General features: G+C 42.4%; 1 protein-coding gene across 4 annotated transcripts in view; it reads left to right on the top strand.

Moving 5' to 3' along the window:
• MAP7D2 (MAP7 domain containing 2) overlaps nucleotides 1-1,076 on the top strand; it is a 102,389-nt gene extending 101,313 nt beyond the window's left edge. For all 4 annotated transcript variants that reach the window (XM_012651681.1, XM_012651680.1, XM_012651679.1 and 1 more), the window contains one exon: nucleotides 827-1,076. In XM_012651681.1, the coding sequence (XP_012507135.1) occupies nucleotides 827-1,076 (250 nt within the window). The remainder of the gene's footprint in view (nucleotides 1-826) is intronic.
• Nucleotides 1,077-20,630: the final 19,554 nt, after the last annotated feature.

The raw sequence follows: 20,630 nt of genomic DNA, 5'->3' as shown, positions 1-20,630 counted from the left end.
TCAGCCCACCACTCTTCTGAGCCTGCATTTGCTCATTTGCCAGGCCTGTAGCTGACACGAGGATGAAACTCCTTCTATCTCTAGGGAGAGGGGGGAGAGAAAAAGACTAGGCGTGGCTGGGCGGGAGCTGGAAAGTCAGGGTGGATTGGCAGCCTCTCTTTAGAGAGGAAGCAGTAGATGAGAGTCTCGCACGTGACTAGGTGGGTGGTGTGGGGGTCCCCCAACCTTAACCAAGCACTTACTTCAGGTAGCTCCATGTGAACTCTTCCCGCATGATCATATCACACTCCTAGGAACCCTGGGAGGGAGAAACATTTGTTCTTCTCATTTTAAAGGGAAGGAAACTGTGGGACCACGAGGCGGGGGAAGCAGCTTGCCCAAGGCGGCACTGCTTGCAAGGCGGCAGCACCAGGAACCCCAGTGTCAATTAGGCCCTTCCTCAGCTCACTTTGAGCTTTCAACATTTGCCTTCTGTTTGAATGTCCCATTCTGGAAGTCCTGGAATTGCCCTGCTTCTTTGTAGTAGAGTGCCAATGCCCGTGGGTTTTTTGCCTTTCATCCTTTGGACAGCGTGAGCTCGGCCATCACAGCCCTGCTCAGTCCACTTCCCTGTTTCCATCTGCGAGGGCCTTGTGTCCACCGTCTGTCCTCAGATTTGAACTCGCTTGTATTTTTTTACAATGCGTCACACATAAACTCTGACTCTAAATCCATCTCTTTAGAAAAGTAGTATGACAAAATATCGCAAAGACAATGAATATGTTGGGCTTAGTCCTCGTATTGATTCTCTCTCTGTGTCTCTGTCTCTGTCTCTCATCTCTTCTAGTCCTGTTTCAAAAGAAGAGCTTATCTCCATCCCAGAATTTTCACCAGTGAGTGAAATGATTCCTGGGGTGTCTCTGGACCAAAATGGAACTGGTAATGCCCGAGCGCTTCAAGATCTCCTAGATTTCACTGGCCCCCCTACGTTCCCCAAGAGATCCAGTGAGAACCTCAGCTTGGATGACTGTAACAAAAACCTCATCGAAGGATTTAACAGTCCTGGCCAAGAGACCGCTCTCGACACCTTCTGTTGACAAGTACAGCACCCCTCTAATGAAAGGTACAGTCTTTTGATGATATTCTAAATCCATAACTCTTTAACTGGGTTGTGTGAAGATAGGATATACATCACTCAGCTCCTGGATGGTCAGTTTTATTTGAAAAGTGCAAACACAGATATATTATGGTGTATACTGCAGCACACACAAGAACTGAGATGAATTTCAATTAATTCCTTCATATGTGAGACCTCAGCGGCCGTGCTCTGCCCTGTCCTACCCCTGCTGTTTGGGGTGTGTGGATGGGAAGGTTGAGAAGCACTGGCTGAAGTTTTTACTGGGTAGCACCCTTTTTAGAGGCAAGGAGGCATGCTCTGATAGTGTTACAAGACAGTGTTAGTAAAATGAATCCCCCCCACCCCCAGTTTTACGGAATGGCATCCCACATTCTATCTAGAATCATTTATATATATCGTGTTGGGCCAAATGATTTGCTGTCCTGTTGACCCATTCTGGATGCTCCCAAAGCAGACATCTGTTCTTGGATCACACCTGGGGTAGAGAAGAACTGCAGTTGGTGCCCTGAAGGTTTTTCTCCCACCTTTGGACTTTTTTCTTGCCAAAGTGCTTCTAGAAGCTATTCTCATTTGAGTAAGACTATCTATGGGTTATACGCACTCTAAGTGCAGTTATGTGCACATACTTATATATACCTCACATTTGATTTACTTTAATTGGGGGCTTGTTTTTGAATAACGAAAACATAATTAGAATCTGCCACCAAATCCTCTCATAACTTAATTCCAATTGCTCCTCCTATTTTAGACTCTCAAAAACATTTTTATATTCTCAGCATTTTCTCAGCCATTTTATTTTTTTATGATATTCCACTCTGACAGAAATTCAATGCCTGAAATGATTTAGTGCAACCTTTTTATTTCTCATATGAAAAAACAGGTTGGAGAGGCCACATGGCCGAGGTCACTGTGATTTGTCTACTTATTTCTACTTGACCTTAGCTCTTGCCTGTAGATGACAAGCTGGAGACTCTGCTTCTCTTGGTTCTCGGGTATATGGCAGGTCACTTTTAAAATAAACTATTAATGTATCCCTGGTTTGGAAGAGCAGCTGCCTTCTTGGACACTTAAAACACTAATTCGCCTGAGCATTCTACTTCCCTGACATCTACATGGCTTAATATTTATTATGAGGTGTCTGTTGCTGTTAGCGACCTTGACTTGATTAGCTTCCCTTCAGTTCACTTGTCTCACTATCCAGTCAGGACCAGAAAACCCATGAAACCTGTGAGAATATTCATAGGCCTCACATTTATTCTTGCATCTCTAACTGAAAGAAGTGCAAAGCCCCTGTCTAAAAAAAAAAAAAAAAATCTTGACTAAATCATTGTATTCGTCCTGCTTGTATATTTTCATTTGAGATATGGTCTAGTTCTCAAATTCTTCTCAACCAAAGGTGGCACCACCCCCACAAGGGGGTGTTTGGAAACATGTTGGTGGTTTTTGTTGTCACAGTGGCTGGGGAATTTGGAAGGCAAAGCTGGAGGCGTTAAACATCTGCAGGTTTCGGGAAAGTCCCATACAAGGAAAATTTGAGCCACCTATAAGAATAGTCCTGTGCAAAACACCGTAGCACTTCCGTGAGAAATACCGTATGAGCCAAGGAAAATGCAATTACCAAGAAGGTAGAAAGTACCACACCATGTGATCATTTTAGTGCAAGAATAGATGCTACATGCTGGAAAATACTTGGTGTTTTTCATTGCTCTCACCTGGTTGTGTTTTTGAATTAACACAGGTGGTGTTTGGAGAACCCATGCAGCTGCTAGTGGTCAGATCCAGGCTGCTGGCCACCTGAAGCTTCTGTCGCCCTTCACCGCTGGCTTCCAAGTTATTAGAGCAGAATGTCACTGTATTCCTAGGTAGTATGTCAAACACTGGCCACTCTTGGTAGAAACCTTGAGGCTTTCGCCTTGGTGGGCTTTAGCAAAGTTTCATTTTGCAGTTCTCTTGATGAGCTTCAGCCGCTGACAAAGCACTTCCTATACTTCTCTATTATCATAGTGACCTTCTGAATAAGCTGAGTGATTCTGGCTCGGAAATTCACTTTACAACCATTCTTATTCCCAAAGTTGGCACACATGAACATCTAGATGTCTTTTCCTATAAAATAATCTAGACATTTACCCAATCTCTAGTTAAACATATACTCAACCTGGGCTGCATATCTCCCTGTCTTTGTTGAGAAAGAGAAGAAATTCAGGAGTCCCCCCTTTCTCTGCTGGAGGGTACTATCAAGAAGCCTCTTGTTATTATGAAGCCTTGCGGCCTGCAAATGCATTGCCCCACATTACTCTTTTGGGGTTAAGGTAGTAAGTTTGGTTGAGTAAGGAAGTAAAAACAGTGTGTAATGATTTCTGTTTTCTCCTGCATATTCCTTTATACGTGGGCAACTGAATCTAGCCAGGACCCTTTCATGTCACACCTTAAACTCTCCATACTGTGGTCACTCCAAACCACAGAGTGGCTTTCTGACTGAATGAGTCTGAATCGGGTGTCTCGCGTGCAGCTGGTTGGTTTTCATGTTCTTGCTATTGTTTTTCTACTGGATCTTGGAAGTTTTCGGTGTTTGCTCCCGTGTTTGCCCAACTGTAAGAAAACCAGGCACAAATGAAAATCATGGTGCTCTGGGACAAAGGGGCTCCAAATTGGACCCAGTATGTCACTTTATTAGGCTTTAACATAAAAAAAAATTTGAAGGGGGGACAAAATGACACTAGAATGTATACTTGACACATTTTATGCCATATAACGGTGTGTTTTCTTAATTTTGTTTCTCGTGGCAAAATGTGACTTTCAGATTAAAATAACCTTTTCTTCTTTGACACTTTTTGTTTTGACTTGTACAATTAAGGGTTTAGAAAGCTCCATAATTCTGGGAGAGGTTTGCAACCAGGAGATATAAAGAAGTCTCAATAGTAATCTTGTTCATGTGCTTTTAAAGCCAGCTACACTTTAAGAATTTATTAGTTATGGAAACTGTGTATGTGTATGTGTATATACTAAATAAAATATATGCCTCCAAATAATGCAGTGCCATTGATCTTGATGAATATCAGGGGGAAAATCCCTTTTGTGACAAGCACACAAAAAAATGGTAGCATGGTCTGACTTTCAAAAAATGCCTTGTCATCTTTCTTATAGCTTTATTTTGCTAAATGTCTGTTTTGTGATCTGTTTTACCTCACAGCACCATTGTGACCATGGTGATGCCTCGTCTGCATGATGTGTACATTGTGTTTAATGTGAAATACATTTTCATTGAAGAGTCCCATGGCTTGCCAGTGCTTCGTTTGTTTCTGTAAGCTCAATGAAGAAATGTGCTGAAACCAAATTTTTTAAAACCCATGTGGAAGAAAACCCTCAAATCCTGTGTGAGTGTGGGTGTCCTTTCCCTATGAAACTCATTAAAAATTCCTGTTATTAGTGCCAAATGGAGCCAGCTGTGTAAATAAGCTTATCAAGTGATGGAGTGTCCTGAAACATGATGAACTTCTGAGTACAGTACGGCTGCTGTACTTTCATACCACTCGTGCAAGGGATTGCTGGCTAAGACAGGTCACCTTACTGTAATCTACAAGAACATTGTACATAGCTTTTTTTTTTTTTTATATCTAACTCATGAGCTTGTTCACTACCCAGGAGACAGTAGCAGGCCAGACAAGGAGCCACGTGAGCAGGACTAGAATTAGGAACCAAGGGCCCAGTCATTGCTGCCCTCCTCAGCTCTACCGACAAAACTTCTGGTCAGAGCACAGGAGCAGACACTATTTCCACATGCAGGCCTCTGACAGGGGCATTAGAAGTAGCTTATGTTATGAGCTCTGGCAGTCATTGGTGGCCAGTCATTGCTAAGAATAATTTCTAGTTTGTGGACATTGTAAATTTTTTCGTAGTGTGTACAGGTTTCCTATTAGTCAAATGCTTTTGTAAACTAAATTTTTAAAAATTATTTATTTTTAGGGACAGGATCTCACGCTGTTGCCCAGGCTGGAGTGCAGTGGGATCATTATAGCTCACTGCAGCCTCAAACTCTGGGCTCAAGCGATCCTCCTGCCTCAGCCTCCCAAGTAGCTGGGACTACAGGCACGTGCCACCACACCCGGCTAATTTTTGTATGTTTTTGTAGAGACGGGATCTTGCCGTGTCGCCCAGGCTGGTCTTTAACTCCTGGCCTCAAGCAGTCCTCCCACCTTGGCCTCTCAAAGTGCTGGGATCACAGGCATGAGCCACTGTGCCCAGTCTGTAAACTAAATTTAGAAAGCAAACGTAAGGAACTAATTTGTTTCTAGAAATATACCCATTACATTGGGGCACAGCACAGGGTGACCTCCATCCTCGTTCCTTGGCATTGTTCACGAAGCGCAATTATGTAAAAAAATGAAGTGAGAACATAATTAGAAACATTAGAAATGAGAAGCAGATACTATTTTTTTTCAGGAAACCCAGGAGGAACAACTGAGAAACTGTTAGAATAATTTCACATGGGGGACAACTATTGAAAATCAATAGTTTTCTTACATGTTAACAATAAACAGGAAATAGATCCCCCTCCAAAAAGCCCATAAAATTCCTAAAAATAACGAACTAGAACTTGACCAAGGAATGTTAGAAAGAATAGAGGTGACTGGAAAGACATGCCATGCCCCCGAATGGGAAAACCAGACCTATGCGTATGAAGAGAGCTAATGGTAGATGGCATTCACATTTGTACCAATCAATGGGATTTCTTTTTGGCAACTTGAAAATATAACTGTACAGTTGATAAAAGAAAATGAACACAAAGCTAAGAAACTTACGAGTTTTTAAAAAGGGAAAATTTCCCCCAACACATAGTAAAATATATAAAACTTCCATACCCTGGTGTATTCTGATAGAGAAATAGAATTTGGAATAGCACTAGAGATCAGAAATACCCAAGATACTTAAGAATTTAATGGATGATGGCGCTAGAGGGAGGAACCATTTGTGTCTGTAGAAAGGTAGCAGGTCTCCTGAGTGTCAACTGAGTTGAGCATCTCTGATGGGGTGGGGTTAAGGGCCCAGAAGTCACAGTGAGGAAAGACAGCAGAGGGATCCAAGGTGTGGGTACCAATTAGGGTTTAGGGTTTAAGTCAGGGACAAAATTTAGTTGCATGGCTTGGGAGCAGCTTCTAAAGACCCTGAACTGCCAGGTGCCCCTGGGACGCTCCGGGCTCTCAGGCAGTGAGGAGCAGCGGCCCTCTGCTATTGCACCAGGCTCCTGCGGAAGTGGACCACACTGACAGCAGGTACTGAGTCCTTGCTGTACTCGAGATGGTTCGAAAACTTCTCCATGCTATGAGGTAGGTATGAGAGGGTAACTCGCCCAAGGACATGCAGCTGGAACTTGGCAGAGCTGGCTTTCATTCCAGGGCCCCAGCTTTGATACCCCCAGTGGAGGTTAACAGGCTGTTCTGCCCCCAAGAGCAGCCAAGATGTTTTGCTAGAGCAGGTGCTTATAGCAAATGGCAAAGGGAATCATAGCTCTGAACGTGTCTTTTTTTCTTAATTATTGAGATATAATTTACAGACCTTTTAAAGTACACAATTCAGTGGTCTTGAATATATTCACGAATTTGTACAGCCATCGCCACCAATTCTAGAACATTTTTATCTGAGTGCTTCTTCAGGGGCTTGTTATCCATTCATGTGCTCAAAGCAGCAGAATTTGGCTTTCTCAACCATTAGCTCAAGTTCTCATCGTACCTGAAAGCAAGAACATGGGATTTGAAAATAGCATTATTCTCTGAAGCAGTCACTTCCCCTTCTCCCTTTTCCAATAGGTCCAATTAGGGCGATGTTTATGTAACAGTTAATGTGGGCCATTTTGTGTTGTTCCACACTCACCACGTAAATACGGGATCAAATGCCAAACACTGGCTCGCCAGATGCCCAGCGCGAGCCTCCTAGGGCAAAGACAGACATGGATTGGGTGAAAATGTAATTTAAAACACTTTGAAACTCCTGAACCTTTGCAGACACGCCTTTAACAGTGACCATGGAATCAGGGATGGGGTGACTTACACTGTGACTCTACTTGCCCTTGTGCTTCTGGGACAGATCACCCGTGTTAACCACTAGGGAGGGAGTGTTTCGGTGCCCTCCTTTATCCCCCTACAGTCCAGGTAAGGGTCCAAGGCAATGAATGGGCACTCCCTGCACTGTGGAAAGAAACCGCCTTCTGCCCAGAGCCCAAGAGCCACCTCGCAAAAGGCAGAGGGAGCGGAAGGCTTCAGGTGTGGCACCTGGACAATTCCCTCCACCTCCCTTCATGCTCCGCAGTAAATAAGCAAGAACCTCCTGCCGAGCTTTGTGTGCCACAGTTAAGAAATGCCACCGTTCAACTGGCACCTAGGGATTGGTGGTGGTGGTGGTGGGGAAATGTCTAAAGCTGCCAGCCTTCTGGACGTCCAAGAAATGATTAAGGGAGGCTTTTCCCATCTCACTTTATCTCGGGAACTACAAAGTGCAAGGAATAGAGTCCCAAGGAATTGAACCTTTGCATAAACTAACTTCTTTTTAGAATTGGAGCCAACAGCTCTTTGTTGGCTGTACTTGTCTTAATCGCATTTTCCTAACAGTGTGTGTAGGCTCATCTTTGAAACAGCAGGAAAGTCGTCCACGCAGAAGTGATAACTAGGACAGGGCTGTGTCACACACAGTAGGCATGCGTAAAGCTTGTTGCATTGAATTCCGTCACCACAGAGGGACCCATGGGTGGTTTTAGGACAAACTGCAGCTCACTAGTCCCACCGAGAGGACAGAATAAATCCCATTTGTTCAACGGATCTGGCCTTCTGAAAGGTTCTCAGGGACCCACCCTGTGCGGTGACAGCCCTGGTGGCTAGTACAAGGTGTCTCGTGTTCACCCACAGTGAAAAATAATCCAGAATGTGGAAGACGAAAAGATAACTGTGTGCCCTTTCAAAGCCCCTCTAGAGCTCTGTCTTAACAAGGCACCCACGTCAGCTGAGTCTCTGAAGATGGAACTTCACGTGACTTGCTATATGCCATCGCTTAGGACCCGGTCTCTAGAGTTAGATGTTCACTTGGAGACAGAAAGTGGGAGATGATTTTTGCCCAGTAGAAAAGATAATGCCAAAGATTATGTCTATTTTTCCCTGTAGGACACCAAAAACTTTGTCTCTAACTTTGAGATCCTATTGCAGCATTCTCTTTTCCCACTAAATATGTGTGTGTGCATGTGTGTCTACAGACATGTGTGCGTATGATACTCAGTCCTCGTCTCCTCCTTTGAAATCACTTCATCATCCTGCTCTGTAATGGGTTAAATACATTTTTGACACATGCTTATTGCATATTTATATCAGAATCATGTTTTTAGCCTTTGGGAAGTTATACTTTGACAATGAGGAAGGCTTAAGTCCTCAGCAAGATTTGGGAAACTTTAAATAGCTATACTAATGGCTTCAAAAGTTCACATTAAGGCTGGGCACAGTGGCTCATGTCTATAACCCCAGCTCTTTGGGAGGTGGAGACAGGAGGATCACTTGAGGCCAGAAGTTCAAGACCAGCCTGGGTGACATAGCAAGACCCCATCTCTACAATTTTTTTTTTTAATTAGCTGGGCATAGTGGCATGCACCTGTAGTCCCAGCTACTCGGGAGGCTGAGGCAGGAGGATCACTTGAGCCCGTAAGTTCGAGGCTGCAGTGAGCTATGATGTTGCCACTGCACTCCAGCCTGGGCAACAGAGTGAGGCCATTTCACCTTGGCCCCTAATGGACACGAACTACTTCCACTCACATTTCATCAGCAAGAACTAGTCATGTGGCCTCATTTAGATACAAGGGATGCTGAGAAGCACAGTTCCTGGCTGGTTTGCTTCTTATCAGAGATACTGCTATACCATGGAGGGGACAGCACAATTACTTTGGCGGATAGTTAGTTGTTTCTGCCATGCCATGATTGGCTTAGATCAGGGCCATCCAGTAGGAATATAATGTGAGTCACGTATGGCATTTTCCATGCTCTAGTAGGGGGCCTGGGGAGGGAGGGGTGGTAAATGTTTTTTATTGTATTATTATAAAATCTACCACAGGATCCATTATGTTCTCTTTCCCTACCAGTCCAAGGGAGAGTGGGAACTAGAGTGAAAATTTAGGAAGAGACTGTGGGGTACCTAATAAACATGGAGCTGAACAAAGCAAATTCATCAGGTAAATGAAATTTTGGGGTGCTGAATGGCTTTTGAATTGGTTTTGGAGTTGTGCCAGGACACAAAAACAGACTGTTTATGGAAGAGACATGTGAACAGAATCTATCAAAGATTTGGGGAAAGAGCTTCTAAAAGGGGGAAGCCCTGAACATTCAAGTAAGGGGAGTAACAAACTTAAAAAAATTTTTTGCAGCAAAATTAACTTTTAAACCTAAGTCATCGTTCCTGTTTGCCTTGCATTCATGTAGGTAGTTCCCAGCAAAATTTTTTCAAAATAATGGCTGAGTTGTTAGACATCGTTTTAAAACCACAAATATTATATGACTTTCAGAACCAGGGCCAAACTGCTACACATACTACATCACAAAAGAGTTCATCAGAAATAATTTATGGGACCAGAGGGCTGGTAGCAGTGACCAAATTTTGTTTAGAAATTTGTTCTCCATCTCAGTAGGAAAACAGACATAAAGGCAGTGAGTAGAATGAGCAAAGAGGAACCTGCAGCATAAGACTGTCTAAAAACATCTTTGTCCAAACAATATGAATCATTTGTCCGCTCTCTGCTGTTGACAAAGCCATTAAAAGAGCAAAGGTAAAGAGAGGACAGCAGCCACTAAAAATGCCTATATACTGGGACGGAAGGCAAGGCAAGGAGTAGGAAACAGGGCCAGCTGAGCATTGTGCATCACGTTTCATTAACAGCACTAAGCCACACAACCCAAATTAAATAGTTAAGGCAAGAAACAGCTCACCTGCTTGTGTCAGCCCCGGGATATAAGCACTAATGGAGATGCACGCAGCGCAATACGAACTATAGAACTATAGTCTATACAAAACCTCTGGGGAAAGTCCGGACAGCAGTGTTTCCCAGGGATGAGAAAGCTATTTGTCCTACTACTTCATCATTTTCTTTTTCTCACATCAGCATTTAAAAAAGAAAACTACACAGAAGGGTGGCGGGAGAACATGTCATGGTAGCTGGTAAGTTTTCCCAGAAGCTGCCTCTCTCCAAAAAACGACAATGGCAGTAGGCATTTTGTCTAAGTCCGTAACAAAGCCTGAATTGCTCTTTTAAAACAAAATGACATTTTTTTTCTGGTTTAAGAATTTAAAAACTACTATTTCACCAAACCTCTATGTTCATGTTCTGGTTTGCAGGGAGTGCAAGTGACAGAGCAGGGTGTATCAGAATCACCGGGAGGCTTGCTGGAACGCAGTTTGCTGGCCCGCACTCGCATGGTTTCTGGTTTGGTAGATTTAAGCAGAGGCTTTACTACCTAGCACGTGGTCCCACCCTTGCTCATTTTCTCCTGATATGACACCAGTAAGGGCTCTGATAGGGTTTATTCCTTCAGTCTGGGTTCCGGACAAGAAGAGCCAAAGCTGACTCAGTGGATGTGCAATGTAAGTGAGAATTAAACATTCATTGTTATGAGCCACTGAGATTTGGGGATTGTCATTGTAGCATAACTTATTCTTACTAATACAGACTGCTCGTATTAGGCATAGTTGGCGTTCCGCGGCAGATTCGGCTTCCCGTGAAAACCAAAGAAAAGGAAAGAAACGGAAAGGCACATAATATTCCATCTCTCTTAGGCTTGTTCTGTGTACATGTGCATGTGTGCTATTCATGTAGATACCCAGAGCTGTGTGCAAACTGTTTAACCTCTTTGTCCACACAAGTGGACGGCAAATAGGGCCAAGGGCCATCTACTTGTGCTGTTAACCAACCATGAGTCTGGACAAAGACCACCTTGTTCAAAGATGAGTCAAAAGAAATATACACACAGACACACATATATACATGCAGATATATATACACATACACACATATATATGTGTGTGTATATATATACACTATATATACATGATATATATATACACATGATACATATTTATATATTAATATATCATGAAGTACACAAAAACCAACCATGGAAGAGAAAGAAGAGCATACTTCTGAAAAGGATTGACTACAGAATCTAAAAGAAAAATTTTATGACCAGTTTAACATCCCTTTGAAATATGATAGGTTTTTCTATAAAATCAGAACAGAAATTCACAAGGAAATGAAAGCAGGAGATGGAGATCAATAGGGTGATGAGAGAAAGGAAGGAAGAAGGATACAAAGAAACAAAAATCTCAATAATAAAATTTGAGAGCAGAAATAGTGCTTTGGGAAGCCATATCAGTATCAATGTAGCAAACTTGAGGTCTACTGGAAAAGGATACAGAGATGACAGTGATAAAACAGAGAGCTACCACAGATAATTGCTCTTCCTAAAAAAGAGATCAGAGCAAATAGAGCAGAAACAATTCTTGAAGATAGATGGAAGAAAACCTACCTGAATTGAAGCTATATATATGCAGATAAAAAGGACTCATACCTCTCAGCCAGAAAGAAAAAGCTTTATTCTTACACTGCAAAAACTTCAGTTTGGCCAGAGCACTGGGTACAAGGGGAAGAGAGAAGAGAGGTAAGCGTGGACCAGATAATGAAAACCTTATATGCTGTGCGGAAGATTCTTCTCTGCAAAACAGGAAGCAAAGTCATGTATGAAGAGAGGAAAATGATCATTGATATAAGGCTTAAAGGAGTGGCCAGGGTTCGTAACAGCAGTTATTGGAAAAAAGAGAGATCACATAAAAGGGTCACATAAACTGATTACTAAGAGGTACCAGGCTCTCGACTGTGGGGAGTGTCCATAAATCTGTAGTGGCATCATTCTTTTATACTCGTATGGCTTTTCCCCCCAAACAGCGTTTGGAAACACAGATGTAGGAATGGAAAATGCAGATAACTGGAGTGTTTTAAGATGGTGGTTTGATGTTAGGATGTGTCAGAGAGCAAGGCAGGGGGCTCTGCTTACAAGAGTGGTTGAAGTCAAACGGCCATGGGCTATGAGATCTCTGTGGTCTTTGAAGAACAAGTATATTGGGACTAAGGGAGAAGTAGTACAGCAAGGGTGAGGATTGTGGGTCCAAATAAATGGGATTTTGAAATTTTAAGATTTTAGAGATGGAGCAATGTAAGGTGAAGAAAGTCTAGATCTTAACTATGAGCCTGGGAATGGGTGGACAAAATAGAGGTAAAGGCCATCTGTGTTGAGGAACTTAAGGAAACATGGCTCAGTCATGGATGTTGGATTCATTGGCATGATGGCAGTTAAGTCAGGTGGAGAGGAAAACTAATGCCAGGCAGTCAGGAGGTGACAGTGACAAGGGAGGGTAAAAGGTGATACTACCAGATGGCATGGACTCTGAAAGAGATATTTTGCAAGGGGAAGAAAGAATATGTCAAGTGGAAAACTTCAAGAATGAAGAAGACATACTACCTTTGGGGCTGGTGGATGGATTGTGGGAGGAGAGAAATAAAGAGAGTAAACAAAGATGAGGCAGTATTTTGAATTGGATGGTGGACTGATGTTGGTACCATCAACCTATTTGGGAAGTCCAGAGGGGAGGTTTTGTTTTCTGGGTGAAAGCTTCATTTGAGGCCATAGGGGACGGTTAGAGGTTAGGGGAATGGTTAGAGACCGAGTAGGCAAGGAGAGAGGCCACAGAGGAGCAGGTTCAGGTGAGTTGGCTCTGGAAGGACTTTGAGGGCCAAGTCAGGGGCTGGAAGGCCGAGGCCCATGTGCTCCGCCGCCACCTCTGCCTCCTGGTGCCCTCATCAGCACAAAGCTGGGAGGACCACGGGACCAAGCTCCTGCCACTGACTGAGGGGCAACCTCCAATTCCTGACCCTCAACCCCCAGGACCTCTGAACCTGGAACGCCCAGGGGGTTCCTCCCTCCCCGGTGGGAGGGCGGCAGAGGGCGCAGGCGCTCTAGCTTGACGGCGCGGGGGGGGGGGGGGGGTGCCGGTGGCAGAGGGCGCAGGCGCCCTGGACAGAGCGGCCGAGGTGGGAACGGCCGACAGGGGGCGCAGGCGCTCTAGCCAGAGCAGCCCGGGCGGGGCATCCTCGCGGAGAGAGTAGAGGACAAGGGTCAGTTGGAGACACGGACTCGGCGCGAGGCCGCGGACAGTGGGCGGGGCCAGTGTGGGGGCGGGGCGAGGCGGTTCCGGAAGGAAGTGGTTCCGGGTCTCGCGGCCCGACCGAGGCAGTTGCGGTGCCGTTGCCGTGGTAGGCGGTTGGCGTGAGAGGGGCGAGGCCCGAGGGGCCGGCGGCGACGGCGACGGCGGCGGCTACGGAGGCGGCGGGGACTTCCCGGCCGGGTGAGCTGCCTGGGGCGGGGGGCGGGACAAGGAGGCCCTGGCCCGTAGGGAGGGCGTGTCTGCCGCCCGGGAGGGGCGGTTCTCGGGGCGGCAGATGGCGCCGCGGGGAGGATGCGGCGGTCCGACTTGAGTTCCCGGGGGACAGCTCCCCTGCGCCGCTCAGGTTCCTCGGCCACCGCCTTCTTTTGGGCGCGACGGCCTGGCTCGGGCTTCTGGGAGACAGCTCCCCTGCGGCTCTCAGGCCACTCGGCGCGGCCACCCAGGCACCTGCTGCCACAACCCCGATCCTCCGCCGTTGTCGGGTATGCTACGGTCCCCGCGGTTCCGAACGTGGCAGGGGAGGCGGTGTCCAGGGACGGTGCCCTTGTTCCCTAGGCGGCCCCGGACACGTCGCCTGCGGGACCTGAGCCGAGGAGCCCCCCCACCGCTTTGTCCTCCTGGTGGGGTGCTCCTGCCGCTTAGCGGCATCTTCCTTTGGTAACATTGAGGATGAGTAGTGAAGGCTGCTCTTTATCCTGCACTGCAAGGTAAAACTTGTCTTTTTAGAAACGTATCCTGGAAATTGGTGCATCTCATGTGCTTCTCTAGGATGTATTAGGAAACTGGGCCAGTCACTGCCTAGACTGTCTTATCGGTAGGTCGCAAGGGAAAGAAATGGGAGAGAAACTTACTCCCCTAAATATTTTCCTACCGAGGTGCTTTTCAAGTTGCCTCTTAGGTAATTGCTTTTCTGTTCTGGAACAAATTACGAACTACGGGTAGAAATCAGCAAGGTCTCTCAGGCTTCTGGCCAGGCAACCTTTTATAGTATTTTTCTAAATGCGAACAGATTCGAAGGAAAGACTGAAATTTGAAAAGGTTTTTGCTATGGATTCATAATGAGTGCTTTATTTTTTAATGGTATTTTAATGGTAATGGTATAATAATGCTTTATTTTTAACGGTCTTTTAAAAAACGGCTACTAAAATTGTCTTTTGAAATAACCGCTGTTTCACAACCTCCCCCAAAAAAAACTTTAAAAGTCTTATTAGAAACATTTAGTAAGCCATTCACATACAAAATTTCTAAGATATACAAAATCATAACGAAGATACACTGTTTAACCACTCCAAGTAACTGTTGTGAATGTGGTTATACACCTCCAGTCTTTTTCTATGCAGAGATGAATACATGAATTTTTCTAAAGTGAATTCTCTTTTATGACCACTTTTTTGACTGTGTATCATGCCATTACATGGTTGTAATAATTTATTTAGTTGGTTATTCTCAGTTTTCCCTACTTAAACACATTATTGGATAAATGTAAAGTCTGCATGTCCATGATTACTTCCTTAGTGTACATTCCTAGATGATGGAATTGTTGGGCAGAGTATGCACATAAGGGTTTTTTTTTTTAATGTGAATTGCTCAATTTCCCTCTGGAAAGGATAACGCTGTTTTGCACTCCTACCAACAATCCCTGAGTATCCTTACCCACACCCTAGCAAAAGGCAACATTTAAAGGATTTCTATAGGAACACATTTGGGCTATACTTGTACTCTCCAACCAAGTATAAGTATCCTTCTCTAGTTATCACTTTTTGTTCTCATGCTGATAGCAATTCAGTTTCTTATCTTTTATTGCACCTTTACCAGTTTAGTAAAGAGAGGTTATCTGGGTGAGGCAAAGGCATAGTAGAGTGGACAAGAGATTCGAAGTCAGGACGTCCTTGAAATCCAGTGTATCTCCTTATCTTGAACAAGTCACTTAACTTTTCTAAGGTACAGTTTTCTCAACTATGAGCTAGAGATTATAATGCATTTGCCTTAGCTTTCTTACAGGGTGGTTTTAAGGGTCAAATGAGACATTTCTGGAAAGTACGTTTAGACATACTTTGTCTTGTTGCTGTTGCCATCTTGTAAAAATTTCAGAGCACAGAAGCATCTTGAAGTTAGTAGATTTTTAAAGTAAATATTGGAATCCAGAAAGCTATTCTATGATACCCTTTGACCCCACACTCTTTTACTCCCTAAATTTGAAGTTTTACACTGCTGCCCTAGATGATATTCAAAACAATATCAGAGTTATGAAATTAGGTGAATGAATGAATCCGCACAAATGTTGAAGGAGCAAATATTTAAAGGCACTATATAAAGCTGAGGGGGACAGTTATAAAGCTAAATAAAACATAATCCTTGGACTCATGATAAATAAAACATAGTTTTTGTGCCCTACAGGTTACACTGTCTAGGAAGCTAGAGGGCATAAAAGCTGCTTTCCAGATTTAGACAGCAATTTTGGATGTAAGGCAGGATGTCAACAATTCTTGAGTATGCGAAAAACCCAATTCTGCTGACCAAACATCTGAGCAAGTGACGGGGCAGTCTCCACAGGGTCATCTTTCTGATAGGAGGGTAGGAGTAGGAGTTGCAAGGTGAGGAAGTATTAGTATTGGAGTCCAAGAACCTGGATTCTAGTTTCAGGTCCTCCACTTGGGGCAGATTAGTTAACCTTTCTGAGATTTGGTTTCTTCACCTATGAAATGGAGGTAATTCCAGCTTCCTCAAGTGCTTGTTGTGAGGATTATATGAGATAATATGTGTACAATACTTAGTAAACCAGGGAGTACTGCCATTCATGTGATTATTCTTACCCACTAGAAACTTAGCTTCTCTGGGAAAGAAACTAGGTCTCTTCCAACTTTGTATTCCTAGCGCCTAGCAATCACTAGCGCTTAGTAATATTTGCTAAATAACATAGAATGTGACCACTGATAAAAATTCTCTTTGGACTAATGAAGAAAGTAATATGTAAATATGGAATAGTGGGAGAAAATGACTACATTATTTGGAGTTAATATTAAGGAATCGAAGGAAACATGACACTAATTGGACCTGGACTAATCTCTGCTATGACAGTCATTCTTCTTTAGATCCCTAATGCCAGGCAAATAGTCCCTCCTTATCAAGAATAAACCTCCTCCCTAGAACCCTAATCACCCCACCACTACCCAGTTTCTCTCCTCCCCTTTCCAGCCAGACTGTTTGAAAGAGTTGTTAATAATTGGCTTTCTCAGTCTCCTGACCATCCACTTAGTCCTCAAGCCATGTGTTAACCACTTTTCATTCCTTTTATTTCATCTCTGTGCAGCATTTGCCACTGAAGTCTCCCTTTTTGAAACATCCTTCATTTTTGAGATTCTACTTTCCAGGGTTCCCTCAGCCCTCACACAAAGTTCCTTCTCAGCCTTTCTTTTGCTGGTTCCTCTTCTTCCAAAGGTTGATGTTCCTGCAGGCTTGATTTTTCTTGTGTTATACTGTCTATGGAATAATTTATAGAGCACTGAGGCTATCTTATGTTTCAAGGTTTGATAGAATTCCCTATGAAACCATCTGGGCCTGATGCTTTTTCATGTGATATTTCCTTTATAACTTTCTCTGTTTTTTCTATGGAAATTGATCTATCTAATAAGCTTTCTAACTCTAATGGAGTAAATTTTGGTCATCTGTATTTTTCTAGCAAATTATCTCCTTCATTTGGGTTTTCAAATTTATTTGATAGAGGTCTACAAAGTAATCTTTTATGATTTTAAAAAAACTTTCTTTTATTTCAATTGTTATTTCCTTCATAGCATTTCTCATTTTGTATATTCATGCTTTCTCTCTTTTTTCTTAAGTTATCTAGTTGTTTATTTTGTTAATTTTTTCAAATACTACAGAATTTTGAATTATTAATTAGATGTTTTTCTATTTTCTTCCTCATTCTCTTACTGTATTTTTATATTATTTCCTTCCACTTCCTTTCTTTTAGTTTGATTTGTTGTTTTTAAGGTTTTTTGACCTAGGGAACAAATTCATTTATTTTTATTCTTTCTTTTTTTGCTGATAAAGATGTTTAGTGTAATGAATTTTCCTCTGATCACTGCTTTAAATGCATCCCATAGAATCCGATTTGTAGTATTTTCATTGTCATTGTTTCTTTAAAAATCTAGGATTTCAGTTATAGAATACCCAGGAGTTGTTTAACAGGAGAGTTTTAAATTTCTAGGTGGAAGGATTGTCTTTCTGTTTTTTAATTTTTATTGGTAAATTCTAATTTTATTGCATTATAATCAGACAGTATTATTTGTAACATTTCCACTTTATGGAAGTTATTGATGTTTTCTTTGTGACCTAATAGTATATGATTATTTTGGTGAATGTGGTGTGGGCACTTGAAACTGTATTCTGTAGTATGAGGGTATAGAGTTTAATAAATATCCATAAGATTTACTCTATTGATTATATTGTTTAGATCTTCTATCTCTTTATTTTTGGTTCACCTAATATATTTGTACCGAGAGTGGTGTGTTAAAGTCTCCTATTATTAGTGCGTTTCTTTTTTTTTTTTTCCTTTCTTTTTTTTAACTTATTTTTTTTATTTTTTAGAGGTGGGGCTTGCTCTTTTGCCCAGGCTGGAGTAAAGTGGTATGATCACAGCTCACTGCAGCCTTGAGCTCCTGGGCTCAAGCAGTCTACCCATCTCACCCTCTTGAGTAGTTAGGACACTACAGACATGCACCATCATGCCTGGCTAATTTTTTTATTTTTTGTAGAGATGGGGTCTCGCTATGTTGCCCAAGCTGGTCTCCAACTCCTGGCCTCAAGCAATCCTCTTGCCTTGGCCTCCCAAAGTGCTGGGATTACAGGTGTGAACCACTGTGCCTGGACCTTCTTAGTGTGTTTCTATCTATGCCTCCTCAAATCTCTTGTAGTTTTTGTTTCATAAAGATGATTGCTATGTTATAGTCATATAAATATGTATATTTATATGTGTTATATCTCTAGTGTGGAATGTGGCATTTAGCATTAAAAAGTATCTCTTCTGTGTCACAGTTAATGCTTTGGGACATGATTTCTGCTTTGCTTAATAGTAGGATTGCCAACCCTACTCTCTTTTTGTTTCCATTTGCCTGGTATACTTTGTCCAACCTTTTATGTTTAACGTTTTGGAATCACTTTGTTTTAGATGTGTCTTTTATAAAACTTCCTGAGTTTTGTTTTGTGAGCCAAATTGAAACTTTTTATTGTAATAGGTGAGTTAAGCCCATTCACGTTTATTGTTAGGACTGATATATTTGGCCTCAACCCTATCATATTTTATAATTATGTGTATTTTGTTATATTTGCCATTTCTTTCTCTATGAGAGATGTATATTTTGCTCTTTTATTTAAAAAAAATTGGGGGTATGTGTGGGCATTTAGGAATGTTTGTATTTTTGTTCTAATCATTTACCTTTGTACTTGCTCTTTTTAAAATGACCTTATGTCTCCATCCGCTTTATTTATCTTTGTGTGTGGGTGAGAAACACATTGCATCCATGCAGTCAAAGTAGGATTATGATAGATATCGGTGGGGTTCTGTATCAATTCCCCTCTCTTCCTTACTGAAGAACTGGCAATAACACCTAGCTGCTATGGCCAAGAAAATAATCCATGCTTGGTCTCCTTGTGGCTGGCTTCCTCTTATCTCTGATCGCTTTCTTGTTCTGTGGACTCTGACTTGGTGCAGTTCTGTGATGGGAGTGTGGCTTCTTTGTTGGAAAGGCTTTCCTGGGAAATTATTATTCTTTGCATTTGTGAATGCTGAATTTACATTTAGTGGGGAATCTCTGTAAGTTGATCTTATTTTTTTTTTGTAATAGCTTTATTGAGATAGAATTAACATACCACGCAATTCACCCATTTAAAGTGTACAATTCAATGATTTTTAGTATATTCATAGAGTTGTGTAAGTACCACAGTCTAATTTTAGGACATTTTCTTCCTTGCCTGTTAGCCATCACTCCCCATCCCCCTCACCCCTTCCTCCATACAAGCAACCACCAGTGTACTTTCTGTTTCTGTGGATTTGCCTATTCTGGACATTTCGCATAAATAGGATCATACAATATGTGGTCTTTTGTGACTGACTTCTTTCACTTAGCATACTGTTTTCAAAATTCATCCATGTTGTAGCATCCTTCCTTTGACCATAATCCTTTTTTGTGGTCACATGGTACATATTCCTTTGTATGGGTATATTACATTTTGTTTATTCATTCTTCTCTTGATGCACATTTGGGTTGCTTCCACCTGTTGGCTATTATAAATAATGATCCTGTGAACATTTTTGTACAGGTTTTTGTGTGGACATATGTTTTCATTCATCTTGGGCCTATATCCAGGAGTAGAATAGTTGAGTCATGTGGTAACTCCATGTTTAACTTTTTGAAGAACTGCCAAACTTTTCCAAAGTAGCTACACCGTTTTATACTCCCACCAGCAGCGTATGAGGATTCCAGTATCTCTAGATCTTTGAAACACTTATATTGTCTGGCTTTTTGATTATAGTTGTCCTTATTGGTGTGAAGTGCTTTAATCTGCATTTTCCTAATGATTAGTGATGTTATGTGCTTATTGGCCATTTGTATATCTTCTTTGGAGAAATGTCTGTTCATCTCCTTTGTCTGTTTTTAAATTTGCTTAATTGTCTGTATATTACTGAGTTGTAAAAGTTCTTTATATATTCTAGATACAATCCTTTATCAGATAAATGACTTGCAAACAATTTTCTCCCATTGTATGGATTGTCTTTTCACTTTTTTGGTGGCATCCTTTATATCATAAACATTTTAATTTTTTTTTTTTTTTGAGACAGAGTCTCACTCTGTTGCCCGGGCTAGAGTGCCGTGGCGTCATCCTAGCTCACAGCAACCTCAAAGTCCTGGGCTCCAGCGATCCTCCTGCCTCAGCCTGCCGAGTAGCTGGGACTACAGGCATGCGCCACCATGCCTGGCTAATTTTTTTCTATATATCTTTAGTTGTCCAGCTAATTTCTTTCTATTTTTTTTTAGTAGAAACGGGGTCTTGCTCTTGCTCAGGCTGGTCTCGAACTCCTGAACTCAAACGATCCGCCTGCCTCGGCCTCCCGGAGTGCCAGGATTACAGGCATGAGCCACTGCACCCAGCCAACATTTTAAATTTTGATGATGTCCAATTCGTCTATTTTTTCTTTTGTTGCTTGTGTTTTTGGCATCATATCTTAGAATGCCTAATCCAAGGTCACAAAGATTATTTATTTTTATGTTTTCTTCTA

This window comes from Propithecus coquereli, unplaced genomic scaffold, assembly GCF_000956105.1.
Source record: "Propithecus coquereli isolate 6110/MARCELLA unplaced genomic scaffold, Pcoq_1.0 Scaffold362, whole genome shotgun sequence".
Classification (NCBI taxonomy): Eukaryota; Metazoa; Chordata; class Mammalia; order Primates; family Indriidae; genus Propithecus; species Propithecus coquereli.
Note: the sequence above shows the minus strand (reverse complement) of the source record. Positions and strands in the feature narration are given on the sequence as shown.